The 15,705-nt window shown below is 37.1% G+C and overlaps 1 protein-coding gene across 1 annotated transcript in view; it reads right to left on the bottom strand.

Annotated features, from left to right (window-relative positions):
* Positions 1-1,450: 1,450 nt before the first annotated feature.
* The window catches only part of ELOVL6 (ELOVL fatty acid elongase 6), a 35,430-nt gene continuing 21,175 nt past the window's right edge, over positions 1,451-15,705 (bottom strand). The window contains exons 2-4 of the mRNA XM_072405705.1: positions 11,271-11,402; positions 9,079-9,230; positions 1,451-3,592 (exon numbers count right to left, since the gene is read on the bottom strand). Coding sequence (XP_072261806.1) covers positions 3,168-3,592; positions 9,079-9,230; positions 11,271-11,402 — 709 coding nt within the window. The 3' untranslated portion in view covers positions 1,451-3,167. The remainder of the gene's footprint in view (positions 3,593-9,078; positions 9,231-11,270; positions 11,403-15,705) is intronic.

Below are 15,705 nucleotides of genomic sequence, written 5' to 3'. Positions count from 1 at the left end.
ATATCTTTTAGGCATTTCCAATCCAAAATCAGTTACAACTAATAATTTGCAGGGATCCCGGACTATAAAGAGATAGAATGGTATTAGAATTCAGTCAGGCTTCAGACTTAGTATCCAGTGTTTCTGTCACCTTTACCTCTTTTCATCCTGCAATCGAAGCATTTGTTTGTAGATAAATTCAGGCTGTATAATTTTAGTATTTCCTTACATCTTAGAATACTTAGTTACACTTTGATCTTTTACACTTGCTTGCATCTCTGGAGTCTATTGCATGATTTTACTGTAGTAAAGCATTGTATGTGGCTTTCATTTAGGATAAGTTCAGATGGGCGGTGAGGTTTCGGTTTCCTAATTTTTTTTTGTTAATGCAAATAGTGTAAGTACTTTCATTTGTTTTGGTATGAGCCTCTTGTAGTCTCTGTACAGCATACCTTATACTAAGTAGTGGAGAAGCAGTACAAGGAGTAAGTTGATAGGAGGAGGTCACAGAGAGGTAGGCTCATCAAGTTGCTGCTTCTTCTGTTACTGTCCATTCTCAGGTTGGGGGTGGGTGGGAGACCTATACTGAGCTAGAGCAAAGACATATCATGTCTCCTCTCTAGCTAGGTCTGTGTGATGTGGAAGAGCTGGCAGAATTGCATAGGGAGAAATACAGATCCTTTCACAAGTATTTATGTTTCCTTGATCTGTGTATTTCCTGTGTGCCTGGCAAATACACAAACAAAACGTAGAAAAAAACTGAGGCGGGCTATTTAAAATAGTGACCATGCATGAATCCAACATATACCACTATTTAGGAAAGCAGCCCTTGCTACCACCAGAATTTTTTGGGCCTTATTTATGTAGGGTTGCATTACAGGCTTACATGAACGTAAAAATGTTTGCATGTATATTAAACATAAAGCCTGAAACTAACATAATGACAGGACATGGCAGGAAATCCTAAGAACATTGCTGGATTAAAACAAAAAGACAACAGTACAGTGTACAGGGGCCCTGGAAGACACACAATAGTTGACAAACTATGTGCATGCATCCCACAGGTTTTAACCTGGGCACCAGTAGTCCAAACAATCATTTGTACCTTCTGGTTCAGTAACATGCGAATGCGACCAGCTTTAACATGAAAAGGACAAGAAATGTACGGGTGTTTAAAATTGGAAACCTGTTTAGAGGGAGCAAAGACTAAAACTGTGTATATAAGGCAATGTGCACGCTGTAATAACCGTCCTGTATTAAAGGTCTGCATAAAGAAGTATACCCAGGTCTTGTCCTTGCTTTTAACCTCATGTTTTGTTTTGGGAGCCCTTAGTTCTCACTGGCAACTGGGAAGACTTTTGCAAAAGAATTAAATGAATCTGCAGTAGTAGAAAGTAAAGAAAAGAAAAGAAGGCACCTGCACAAGCTTCTTTCAATTTTTGCAGTCCCCAGTAATGAATACTTCCAGTACTTTAACATAAATGTAAACTTTATTGTTTGTTACAATAGTGAATTGCAAGATCTTCTCATTTTATTCTGATAATTCAGACAAAATGCATCATAACATTACATGTCCTTTTTTTATTTCCCATAACTGAGACGCTAAGTAGCCTCTGCCATTACTAGATCAGGAAAACTAATTAAAAAAAAAAAGCAGCATGGATGGCAGCACCATTTAAAGCTAAAAAAAAAATCCCTTGTGTTGTACTTCTTCCATAAATGAAAGAAACTATTTTACTTTTAAGTAGCTAGGAAATGTGCTCCTATATACCACAGGGTTGTACAATGATGACTGCAAGTTCCTACGGGGTTGCATTTACAGTATGTCTTAACTGTACTCTGACGCATGACAGCAGCCTCTAACCCTTCTTCTCTAATCTGCTAATATATTAATCTAGCTAACTAATACAATAAGAAGACTACATTAAAACATTTAACATCAAGTTACAATAAGTGCTTCCTTGAAATACTAGGAAATTGTACATGTATTTGGCTTCTCCAGACTTGGTTATAACAGACAAAAACACTCTATGAGTTTCTGAAGAATATGGCTTGAAACAACATGAGTTTGATTTCAGACCCAGGTACAGCAGGTACCCTTGGCATTTTTTTTAACCTGTCTTCAATGCACACGAGACATAGAAAAATACAAGAGAGTGAAGGTAAGACAAGTCCCTTGGAATATGGGAGATTTTTAGAGGAATTGTTATTCTTCTTAAATTCAATGAAAAAGAAATAGTAAAGATCTGGTGTGTTATATTTTCTGTGTGGACCAGAAGAGGGCACTTTAATCAACGCTGTACTGCTTCAGAAGCAAATACATAAGCACAGTGTTACCGAACTCACACACACAGCCCTGCAATAGTAGTCAGAAAAGGAAACGGTTCACATACAATAGAAAACAAGAACTAGTTGGCATTCTATAAACCAGGCTTTTGTCATGGGGTTGGAGTGAAACATTCAGATAACTTTTTCAAAACTTGTCCTCTTTCCATTCCTTCTAGCAGGTAGTTCCTGGCAAGGTGATGAGGCTTTGATATGCGTATAGTCCATATACACGAGTCCACTGTGAGACACACCAGATAAAGAGATATGTTAAACTATTACAGTCTAGAATTAATACTGTAGTAACCAGCTTGGGTAGATGGTTAATTTTGCATATTGATAGGAACCACACCTGTACACCTTAAGAAAGCATCCTAGGTGGTAAAATCCATGTTACACTTTTTCAAAACTTTGAACACATTATAACTCTTAGCCAGAAGAATAGTTTTCTATTTCTTTGTACATGTTGTTTCATTCTTGAAATAGACATCCCCTGGAAGGCCGGTAACAGATTATGGGCAGTAGTAAAACACCAGAGTTTGTACTGAAAAACAAAGCAATAGCCTTTCTCCCAAAGGACTTGTTAAACTGGCCTGATGTTACAGACCAGTTTTTTCCCTCAGTGTCTGTTTCCTCAACATACTTGGAGTGTGCAGCGCACTGATCAGCTTCACGTTTTTAAGACAATAATTAAATAAAACTATTACAAATTCACTTTATTTGTCTCTAGGATCTAAGTGCTTGAAATATGGTTTTCTTTGTGCCTTTAAAATATTTGCTCACTCCTAATTCCATGTTGTTTGTATTCATCTTCACTTAATATTTGATGACCCTGAGCTATGACTTGGCATTAGATTTCACCATTAGTCAGCCTTGGCAGCTTTCCTTGTTTTGGTGAGATAGGCTTCAAAGAAGAATCGGCAGAAGAGCACAAAGTAGCTGAGGTACATGATGGAGGACCACACAATATTTTGCACGTGGGATGGACACTGTCCTTGTTGCATCCAAGAGAAGACCAGGTAATTCACCACACACCCAATGAGCATCTGAGTGATCTGGGATAATGTAATCATCATGGCAAACTTTCTGGACACTCTAAAGCCAGCAGCTCGCATGGCATAGTAAGAATACATAACCGCGTGGACTCCATAGTTCATGGTCATAAACCACCCACCGCCAGCCACCATGTCCTTGTATGAATACCATGAATAGAGCAATACTGTTATGTGGTGGTACCAGTGAAGAAAGATTAGTTTCTGTTTCCTAAGGATAATAAAAATGGTGTCTCCTGCAAAAGAAGAACGGCAATAACATGTTAGAATTTCATATTAGACATAAACACATGTCCAACTCGGTTACAGTGACATTATATCTCTAGTGGTGGCTTTAGTGTCCTTCCATTGCTTTCTATTCAGTACTGCTGGACAAGTTGATACCTGGCTAACAGATTTTACCACACTGGATAAGAGAAATGATGTACACAAGGGGCTTATGTCTACTATGTAATTACCAAAAGACAGTGAATCCTTTGGAGGTTGGGAATGTCTGAACTATATACACACACACACAACTTAATTATATAATATGGTTTAGATTTTTCCTTTATATAACAAAAGGTCAATCATTCACTTATTAGGAGCAAATGAGACAGACAAAACTAAAAGTTACTAGCCAATTGGCTAAAATGAATGAGAAACACAGATATAAAAAAGCAAAATTAGTTGTGTTGACAGAGGGCACCAATGTATAGCTAGTGTCATTGAGCAATCGTGCAAAGGCAACACTGGTGCCCCATGACAAAGCTAGGTTATTGTGGTTATAGAGAAGCAATTGCAAATGCAAAATTTTTTATTCAAGACTTCCCCAGGACCTTAGATTATTTGGAGTTGAGTTCCTCTAGATGTTGCATGTCATATGTTAGGTGGGCCCATAGATCCCAATGGTGTGCGTGTAAACTACACTAAAATGATGATGACTCCACCAGCTGTATGTCTTCCTAAATCACCTGACTGCTCACTGCACACAGCTAAAAGAGATGATTTATTGTCCAAGACGGGCCTGAAGAAGGACAATTCACACAGGAAGTTGCAAGACTAATTTCGAAAATAGATTAGTCTTAGCCGTGCAGTAAGGCAGTAAATTACAAGACATGTTAAGCAGCATAAAAAATGTTAGGTCATAAACAACAATTCAACTATTTCTGCTTTTAATGTATTACATAGGCACTAATATATATATATATATATATATATATATATATATATATATATATATATATAAAAGCTGCTTCGTGTCTCTTCCCCCTTCTTATTGTTTGATTTCCGTTTTAGAAATAAATGTAATGGAGGACACGCATACTGAAAAAATAATATAAAAAAAGCATTGTGGAAGCTTTTGGCATTTACAAAATTTTAATATTAAATTAACAGTCGTTTGCCCAATGAGAGCTGACAGATACTATAAGGTGGAACATATGTGCGCCACACTCAGCTGAACAGTGCCAAGTTAACTTTCAATCTGACAGTACATTTGTCAGGCTTTCTATATTAGTAAAAATATATATTCACCATTTTTATTAAGCTACCGTATTTGAATGAAATATAAACAAGATGGGTAGTACATGAAAAAATAGGCCTATTTCTAGCATATTTGATTTTACAAAAAGGCACAATTTAGCAAGAGAATTAAAGATCTTTATTAAATGTATAACAAATGTTAAATATCTATACAGCCATTAAAAAGTAGCATATGATTCAAGAACCATGCTTGCAGCAAATAAATTAGAACTGGGGTTATATAGCTCTTAGTGTTCATAATAATGTTTATACTTTAGGATAAATTATTTGGAAAAAATGAGTACTGCAGACATTAAAATATGAAGCAGTATTGTTGTATTCAACTGTGACATTGTACTAAATAAACTTATCCGGGGTGGTTGCATGTCAGTTTATGGTTTAAGCCGAGATTACTGTAAGTCATTTACAGCTTATAAAAAGAACAGACAAGGACTTGTCAGCATTATGACGGAAATAATGTCACCTCTAAACCTTCATTACTACAGATTTGGCATTTCAGGCACTCACCATCACCCAGACACCTTAACAATTGTGTAATTCATTCAATGTATACTCAGGACATTTCAAACATAGGTAGAGGCATGCTTGTAGGAGTAAATTCTCACTACAAATATCCGATTCATTATCAAGGTAATCAATAACGGTGAAGCATATGAGGATAAAACCATAGAACTTTACAGAGCACATACATTGGTAATGTACATTCACTGTCAACACTGAAACCAATCAATAGGGATTGTGTCAAGGATGCTGGAGTAAGATGTCAGAGCCCAGTGACCTGGTAAAAGGTCACTAAAGAAGAACTCTACCTGCTACTTTTGTTTAACTATAAAACATTAGAACAAATAATTTTAGGAAAAAATGTGCATTTGGGGGCCTTATATCTCTAACGATTATAATGTGTAGAATTGAGAATATCTAATTTGTGTTACTACTTATTCTAACCCACATGTATATTTATAGTTCTAAAACATAATTTTTTCTGTGAATCCAGGAGAAGTCTCTCAATATTAGATTAAAGGGCATACCCAGGAAATTGGGCAGATGCGCAAATTTACACTAGAGGTCATAATTTTCTTGCACTGACAATTGTAATACACACATACAGATATATACAGTATATGGTGGAAATCTGTTCAGACTCTACAGGGTCTATTTATAAAGCAGCAAATTTGACATTCACCAAAACATTCCTTGGTGGAGAACCTTCAAGGTCCATTTATTTTTAATGGCCCCAAAATGTCAAAACATTTTGTTCAAACATGTCAGTGAGGATTCAAAGACCAGCCACTTCAGCAATACCAGAACCTTGTACAGCTATATAATATATCAGTCTACACTTTGTTTCTTGGTAACAGGATCAGCCTTTAGTGCCTGCTAGCTTATGCACATCTACAAGTCGCAGTGGTTCATCTTCCTAAAAATTAAACACATTATTTTACTGCATAAAACTGCATTTTATAAAGAAATCCCATCCCTGGTGCCAGGTTTACATGTTTAGCAATATGTGTTTTTAAACGTAAACTAGAAACGTTTATTACCAAATATCTGTGTTACACAAATGGGTAGTATATAGGCACTTTATCAACAGTTGCAAAATTTTTATGTATCACTTTTCCCCCTACTTCTATTCCTCCTGAAACAGCTGAAAAGAAAAAAATGCTTGCAAAAGCAGTACAAGGAGAATAAATGGAGACCACAAGCAACTGCCTATAGTAATAATAAAAAAAAACATTTGTTTTAATTAATGATTGTCATATTTCGGTAAGCGCAAATATGACAAAATGCAGCAGTAGCACTATAAAAACACTGGTCTGAATTCTGCCTAACACCAGCCTAAGGTGAGCCATGTAACAGTAAGTTTTACATTTCATTAAGCTCAAAAAAGAAAAATAGCAGGCCCTTTATGAACAGTATGCTTATTCTATTTAGCATTTTAAATAGAGCATAATGTCATCCTACTTGCTGTCTGCTAGCTACTCCTATATCCAAATATAAAATAAATTAATGTTAAAATATACCCATCATTGGTGTCTTTCATCACTTTTTGTACAAAATATAAATTATCTGCCACAGTTTTCCGTGAATATTTGCTATACACATGTAGCACATAATGCTCCACAATATACTGATAATCGTAATGTACTTTCCACTCTCTACTTTCACATCTCCCCACTACAATTACATTCCACACTCCTATGTAAGCAACACCCAGATGCCTGAGACTGGACCCAGTGACTGAAAACTTGCAATAATGCTCAATACCAAGGATGGTAGACTGGTCAATAAGAGCAAATTGCTTCAAGCCCAATACGACCATTTTATTTTATGTAGTTTTATACAGAATGTGGAAGTATTATAATTTCCTTGCTGGAAGGATTCACCTTTACATTCTGGTGAACAATATCGCCTGTGCTAAAAATAATAAGAAATCCAAAATATTTGAGTTGTTACCAGTAAAGGAGGTGAGGAGAAATCTTTATATATTATTATTATTATTAAACAGGATTTATATAGCGCCAACATATTACGCAGCGTTGTACATTAAATTTGGCTAAGGTACCCAAGAACTGCTTTTGACTCTAACTCTGACACCACAACTCTGCTTTACACTAACAGCCCCATTATTATTAAACAGGTCTGACAGCATAAAACTACAGCTATAATTTTGTTTGGTTTTTGTTCCTATTGAAAAGAACCTTAAAAGACATTCTACATTGTCTCACGAATACAACGTATTAATCAACTCAAACATTTCAGTGAGTGCAAGTTTTTTGAAAATACTACTTATTACAATTTAATACATGTATTATACTGTTCATTTATGAATTACATTGTATGATAAATTCACTGTGACATTGTTATAATAACCTAGTTATATTTTGTAGCTGTCAAAGCAACTGCTATGTCACCCATTATATTACTCAGAATCATGTCCTTAAATTACCGTCTATTTTCTGAATAGAAAAGACACGGCAGTCATGTCAGTACCCCATGTTTCACATCCCCAGCTTCATAATCTGAGGTTTCATTGGTGAAAGAAGAACGGGCTGAAGGAACTTGAGATCAATGCTGGGGACAGTGGTGCTACAGACTCTTTAATATAATAATATTGTAATCTTAAATTGTTAACCAAACTGGGGTTGATTTTCTTTTTCTGTACGCACACTGATGATGGGCTGGTGGAACTAGGCATCGGATACAATAATGGCCATTCCAGACTAAAAATTTGATTGAACTAACTGAACTTTGTACTTCCATGATGGCAGCTGGTAACAACCAGGGGACCACTTTAAGGTTATCAAATCTGGAGGAACTGGCTGATCATTGGTAGCTGAAGTATTACAAGTAACATTGTGAGTAAGAAGCCACAGACGATGGCAGGGCAGTAGGTGGGCTAAATGACTGAGGTGCAGGTGCCAATGACATCAATGCTGGCAGTTATTGTGATCACCAGTGCAATCCTGGGGCTCATTATTGCAATTACCCTCATCAATCATGGCAGTTATTATTGCAGTCACTGACACCATTGGTGTCACAATGGAGACCAATTTAATTTAAAAATCTATATTACCACTTTTGCCACACACATCCTAAATCCCCCACCTTCCCCCCTAGGGGATCAGGGATCTAACATTTCCCACTCAACATTAATATGTACTATGCATATCTCCCATCATACTACCTCAGCCCTGGTGGAGAGATGCATCATGCACATATCCTGATGTGTATAAGAAACAAAACATTGTAGGGTAGCCCATAGCTACCAGACTCCATTGTATTACCTATACAATGCAGATTGTGCATGGCTGAACTTTGTATCTGCACTTTTTTACTGTAGTAAATTAAAAATGTCAAAAAAAAAAAAACACGTAAAAAAGTCCTAGGTAAAGCAAGAATTACACTTAAGTACACTTTACCAAGTCGGAGACTGTCTTGTATAGCCCATTACGGATGCACACTGGAAAGTTGTTTCAAGCTTTCTGACAACACATTCATTTTTACAGCAGAACATTTTGTACAGTATATTGTTTTTTTTCTCTGACAGCAGCTTGCATATAAGCCTTTCAAAGCATACAGAAAATAAAAATATTCAATACAGCCAGTCTCCTGGACCAATCTACTGTTAAATTAAAAACCTGTTTTCAGCAATTCAAAGCAAACAGATTCTTTTCATTTCAGGATGAAAGGTACTTACCAAGCTCCGGTGCTTTGCTGAGCACAAATGCATATGCCCAGAATTTGCTGACTGGTCCATAATAAAAGCTCTGGTCACAGACTGACTGCTTGAGGCCTTTGGTCATCAAAATATATAGCATATAAGCACCAGTCCGGACAGCACCAAATATACTGAAAAAGTAAAAACAAACATTTATAAAAAAAAAATTAAATGTTACTGCACCAATGATGCAAATTTATCATCATTACTGAACAAAATGCTTAGGCTTCTCTATGAAAATATAAACCTTTATTAACATCTAAAAGGTCTTTTATACAGTGAAGAAATGTCATAATAATTATTTCATACACTACTTGATGAAACATAAAAGTTGCTGAGCATTCCCAAACAAATTCTTTAGAACACACTAATTATGGGCTATCCCTACAGAACATACGAGCCAGTGGGATGTACCGTGACGTGTGGTGGGGACATGTATTGGACACACCTGTAAGTGTTGGATACCTACAGCTGCTGGTTGTTTGCAGCTTGGCGTTTGAAGACAGAAGCCTTTGAAAATACCAAATAATAATTTACAGGAAGGATTTTATTGAGTTTGGACTCTATATTGATAGGAATATGCTAACCCTATGGGTGAAAAAAAATTAAAGTTTACATTTCTTTTTATTTTAACCCTTGTCAGTCCCTCCCTAGGCTCTCATCCTGTAATTTTTGCATCAGATAATATACAGCATAATAATCAAGAGGCAGGCTACAGTCTATGGGACGAAATTTAAAACTTTTACCAGCCACACCAGATTTTTAAAATTCACAATTTAAAAATAACATTTACAGCCCAGTTCAATACATTGAAGCCACATCTGCCTCTTTTCAAATATGGCAATCAGGCTGCCAATAGTCGTCTAATTTCCCCACTAAGACCACCACTACCACTATCTCTATAGGGTCTTAAAAATAGAAATCAGGTCTAATCATGCCTTTATAAAACTGCTGTCACTAGTAAAAGGGTCAGTAAATCATAGAATTGCCAGCTGATGAATGAATTGGCCATCACTCAAAGTATTGTCGTGTAAGCTGTTTGTCACTTTTATGAACAATATGATCACAATAGGGCTGTTATTTTACGAAAAATAACAGCACTTTTATGTCGGCCTGACAGATCACCCTTTTTTAAATGCCCCCTTTTGTTTTCCCACACAAGCGTTCTTTGTAAATTCAATCACATCAACAACAATCTCCGTATCATGACACATAAAAAATGGGGGGGGGGACAATATGCTTTTTCTTTGTTGTAATAATATTAAATTTCTCCACACTCTTTGCTTTGTTAGATAAAATAATGAGAATAAAAACTCCTAAATGAATTAGATTTAAAAAAATTCTTTAAACATTTTCTTCATTAGGCCTTTTGCTTAGCCAGTTAGTGAATAGCAAAAAACTTTTTTTTGCAATTACCGATTACTGGAAAACAGGTTTCTACTTTTAAACTAACTTTAAACTAATAGCAGTGTTTTCCTCTAGACCCTATATTTGATGTTGCACATCATAAGGTAGTACTGCTCACAAAAATGTATTTATCTGTTCAGTTAGCCATTTGCCTGGAGTGAAGTTTTAACAGTATCCTTCACTGGAAATAATAAATGCAAAATTTTGTACAGGCGTCTGCATACTTTAAATTATATAATGTACATACGGTACATACACTTTAAGGGACCAACATAGGATGGGAACATATGGTACTTAAATGTGAATAAATCAGCAAAGACAGAGCTGAGCCTTTGTTTTCTCACTTTTGGGGGAGGCATGGGCTTACATGCTGTATAATTAGCCTGTATCACAGGTTTGCCTGTTAGAAATGTATGTGTCACCAATTATCAACTTCACAATAATAGCTTTTTCACAATAAACTTCATGATTTTCATATCCTGTACAAGTTTAAAAAAAACTTTTCATATTTGCATGCCAACTCTTTATATGCCAATAGCCAACTCTGTTTTATGCAATATTTTTTCAAATATTTTTCACTTATAAGGGACAGAATAGTGTTACTGGAACAAAGGAGGGGGCAAGCAGAGCAGATGGAATTCATTTTAAAAGTTTTTAAAAGATGGTGTCTAAGTGTATTCTGGGCTTTCTAGGATCTTAGTAATAGCCTCCCCCTTCAGCCAACCATAAAAGGTTTCAGCAATATATTTGGTGACATTCCCTACCTGAATACTGCAAGGCTGAGAGACCATAGAACAAGCGGTTTTCTCAGCTCAAACTTTTCCCGTTGTTTCATTAGGTGCCGACCACCAAATATAAAGGCAGCATACAATGCAGAAAATAGAAATGATTTCTTCCTGGAAAAAAAAAAGCAAAACAGTTTTAGAATACAAAATGTATATATATAGTCTATATATACATTATACACTATATATACACTTTATGTTTCACAACTATTGGAAGCACACATCTTGTTTGAAAGTGTGCCAATAATCTGGGTACTCAAATTTAAATCTGAAAATAAATATCAACTTCATTAATTGTAAATTACAGAAAACAATTGTACTGTAAGTAAATGGGTCAGATTGGCACTTGGCAGACATAAAAGAACAGTCATATTTAAGAAGGTTTTGGAGGTAACATGAAGAAGCTCTCCTAGACAGTCATCTGCAGTTGGAGAGAAGTAAATTCAACCCACATGTCAAGATGTAAAGTTTAATCCTCTTTGCTAAATATTGGCAGCGTCATTTTCTTGGCAGTCCTTGGTATGTAGCTGATTAGGCACTTGGCACCAATACTGAGCTAAGTGAAGTGCCAATAGTACTTTTTGTTGAAATGATAACAGCTGTACTCCTACTTCATTAATAAAAGTGCAACTGGAGATATCAAGCCTGACAACACTGAGCACAGAAAGCTAAAACCTCAGGAATTGCAGGTCACACATAGGTCACGATACATCAGTACTCCCTTAGAAGGCTGATCTATTGATGCCAACAAGATCCATTTGTAAATACCGGTAGGAGAAAAAACAATGGCTTAAACTATTGTAAACCAAACAACGTGAAACTCCCAACAAAATTTAAATAAACATGAAATGTTTTACTTAGAGTACAATTATTAATATTGGTCATTACATTGGTGAACTCCCTACCTTCTCCATTTAAACAGTAGGGCATTAAAAACATAATTATTATTATTAGCCATTATTTATATAGCACCAACATATTACACAACGGTTTACAAAGTCCATTATATCACTAACTCTGCCTCAAAGGGGCTTACAATCTAATGTCATAGTCATATGTCATTAGTGTAGTCTAAGGACAATTTTTGAGTAAAAGCCGATTTAACTTAACTGCATGCTTTTTAGAAATACCATTTCCCTTTCTATGTTACCCACCTGCTCATTGGATTTTTGAAAGAATTATTATTCATCCAAGGCCTACCCTGTACTGGCTTCTTCAAGGTGATGAAACACCTCCACTCCAGCACCCATTACCTGAAAATCCCAAGTGAATATAGGAATTTGTACTAGAAACTGCATAGTAGTTTAGCCATTGCTCTCCTTCCCTACATTCCCTCCAACTCACATGTACCCACGTTCTGCTAGTGCCCTAGTAAAGGTGCAAGTAGCTACAAGGTCTTCAATGCAGGCTATTTAATAAAAAATAATCCCCAGCTTGATGATGACTGCATAGTTTTATCAACTATGTAATATGTTATTACCCATATTGCTCCTACTTTCGCTCATTTCAAAAAGCACTCAAAACCCATTTTTTCAAACTTGCCTACCCATTTTCTTCTGTCTTTTGAAACTGTCACTACTTCCCACCACTACATATCCTCCCTCCTATTGTATGTTACTTCCCCCACCTACTAGATTGTAAGCTCTTCGGGGTAGGGTCCTCTCCTCCTCCTGTATCACTGTCTGTATTCGTCTGTCATTTGCAACCCCTATTTAATGTACAGTGCTGCGTAATATGTTGGCGCTATATAAATCCTGTTTATTAATAATAATAAAAATAATAATAATAATCAGGGCACTTCAAAGCAGAAGGGCAGGACACTGCCAACACTAGGGCTTCCTTTTTTTCCACTGACACTGCAAACACTGGGGCATCCTTTGCTTTCACTTACAATGCCAACACTGAGGCTTCTATTTTTCCCCACTGACACTGCCAAACAGTTGGGGCTTTCTTTTTACTGACACTACCAACAATGGGGCATCTTTGCGTCCACTGGCACTGCCAACACTGGGGCAGTCTTTGCTTCCATCAACACTGCCAACACCGGGGCAGTTTTTGCTTCCATCCACACTGCCAACACTGGGGCATCCTTTGCTTCCATCCACACTGCCAACACTGGGGCATCCTTTGCCTCCACTGACACTGCCAACACTGGGGCATCCATTGCTTCCATCGACATTGCCAACACTGGGGCATCCTTTTTTTCCACTGACACTGCCAACACCTGGTGCATCCTTTTTTTCCACTGACACTGCCAACACTGGGGCATTCTTTGTTTCCACTGACACTGCCAACACTGGGGCATCCTTTGCTTTCACTGACACTGCCAACACTAGGGCATCCTTTTTTTCCACTGACACTGCCAACACTGAGGTATTTTTTGTTTCCACTGACACTGCCAACACTGGGGCATCCTTTGCTTCCACTGACACTGCCAACACTTGGGCATCCTTTCCTTCCATTGACACTGCCAACACTGGGGCATCCTTTGTTTCCACTGACACTGCCATACTGGGGCATTCTTTGCTCCTATTGACTTGGTCAACACAAGGGCAACTTTTTCTCACAGTCACAACACAGATGATGGAGTAGCATTTTTTCCCCTAACAATGCTGACACTGGGGCTTTTTTTTTGCTGTACTGACATTCTCCCCTTCCAGCATTAGACCTGCTCATGATTTAGAAGGCATCAGATTTCAGAAACATTTAGAGGATTTTAGGAAAATAATTATAAGAAGTAGGTAGTAGGTAAATGGCTATTTTTTTTCAAGGGTAAAGGGATTGTTTACATGCTTAATCTACTAGAGAATAACTGTAAAGGTGAACCTTTTCTCTTAAGTAACATTTTAAGGCAATATTATATTTGGAGGTTTAGAGGTTGCAATACGTGTAAGTAAGTAAATGTAAAGATACCCATATTATTACAGCTCTGTGCTGGTTTCCCATCACACCATGCATCATAGGTTGCTTAACTTTTTACATAGGGTTGCATGCTTCAAGGTTTTGTTAATATCTTAGCCTAGATCTTCTGTTGCGTGTCATTTTTCTGTACTCCATCTTTTTTGATGGCATTTATGTTTGGAGTATATTTCATATGTTTCTGAACTTTTTCTATCTAACTGTGTTTATGTGTTTCCATAGATTGCCTTATTATTTGTAAAAATGTCTAGGAGTTGTTATAAGCTTTATATTGGATGCATATCTGGAAAAATCCAGGTATGTCTATAGGGTTAAGGGAGTACATTACTTTATAAACACACAATAATCTCAAGTTTATAGCTACTTTAGAAGGGTTTATCGCTTATATGCTTTAATCCAAAAGGTAAAAAAAGCTTTAAAATGATTTGTAAATTCATCCTAATCGTAATTTGAACAGCAAAACCCCAAACCAAGCAGCAGATACATTCAGCAAATAAAATATTGTACAAAATGGAAGTACATAAAAATAATACATAATAAAAGCATATGAATCTTGTAAGGCCTAATCTTACATACAGGTTTACTTGAATATACCAACTTAAGCACTGTGATGTAGGAAGAATGAAAATGTCTCGATTTCTGCCCTGGTATACTGTTTGTTATTGCATTCAGACAAGGATCGGGACATTTATGGTTGTATCTTTAGAAAAATATAGATCCCCATCAATACGAGGATAAGCCCTAGAGCAGAGGTCAGCAAACTTTTGTGCAGGAGCACACTAGGCCGGATTCTTTCTCGAGTCCCGGCCTAATGGCTCCGCCCCCACCAGGAATGCCCCCTGAAGGGAAATCCCTCTCTTCCACAATGCATACCCCGGCGGCGGAAGTGTTAATGCCAGCTGCGGTAAATAGGGAAGGGAGCCACAACACGGAGGCTCAAGAGCTGCATGCGGTTCTGGCCCCGGTAGTTTGCTCCAGCTCCACTGCGGGTTGCCGTCTGGGATTAGGCCAGATCAGCCAGGGGACGTTTGGCCGGAACAAACTACCTGGTAGGCCGTATCTGGTCTAAAGGCTGAAGTTTGCCTACCTCTGTCCTAGAGCCTAGGCACCCACAGATAGGTTTGCCAGGTTATTTGTCCATTTCGATATCCTATCCCATGTCCATCCCAATATCCCATTGTGGACGCCCTCCCTGTTTGGATAGGATGCATTTTGCTTCCATCATAATGCGATTTGTCTTCATATTGGCTTGGAGGTTCACCTTCATATAGATCAACGTGTGCAACCAACAATATCTACAGAGTTGTGGTTACTCATTAGCTTCATGTGAATTTTGAGAGCTCAGGATGCTTTGAACTTTTAGTAAAATTATAAAAGCACCCTGTGCTGAAAAGATATTCATATATAGTGTGTTCGGTTACCCATGTTTTTCTAGTGCCGCCTTATACTTTTTTTTAGTCGTCCTTTTATTTTTTGAGATATATCCCCTTGAGAA

The sequence above is a fragment of the Pyxicephalus adspersus genome, chromosome 3, assembly GCF_032062135.1.
Source record: "Pyxicephalus adspersus chromosome 3, UCB_Pads_2.0, whole genome shotgun sequence".
NCBI classification, from domain to species: Eukaryota; Metazoa; Chordata; class Amphibia; order Anura; family Pyxicephalidae; genus Pyxicephalus; species Pyxicephalus adspersus.
This window is presented reverse-complemented; position numbering and strand designations above follow the sequence as displayed.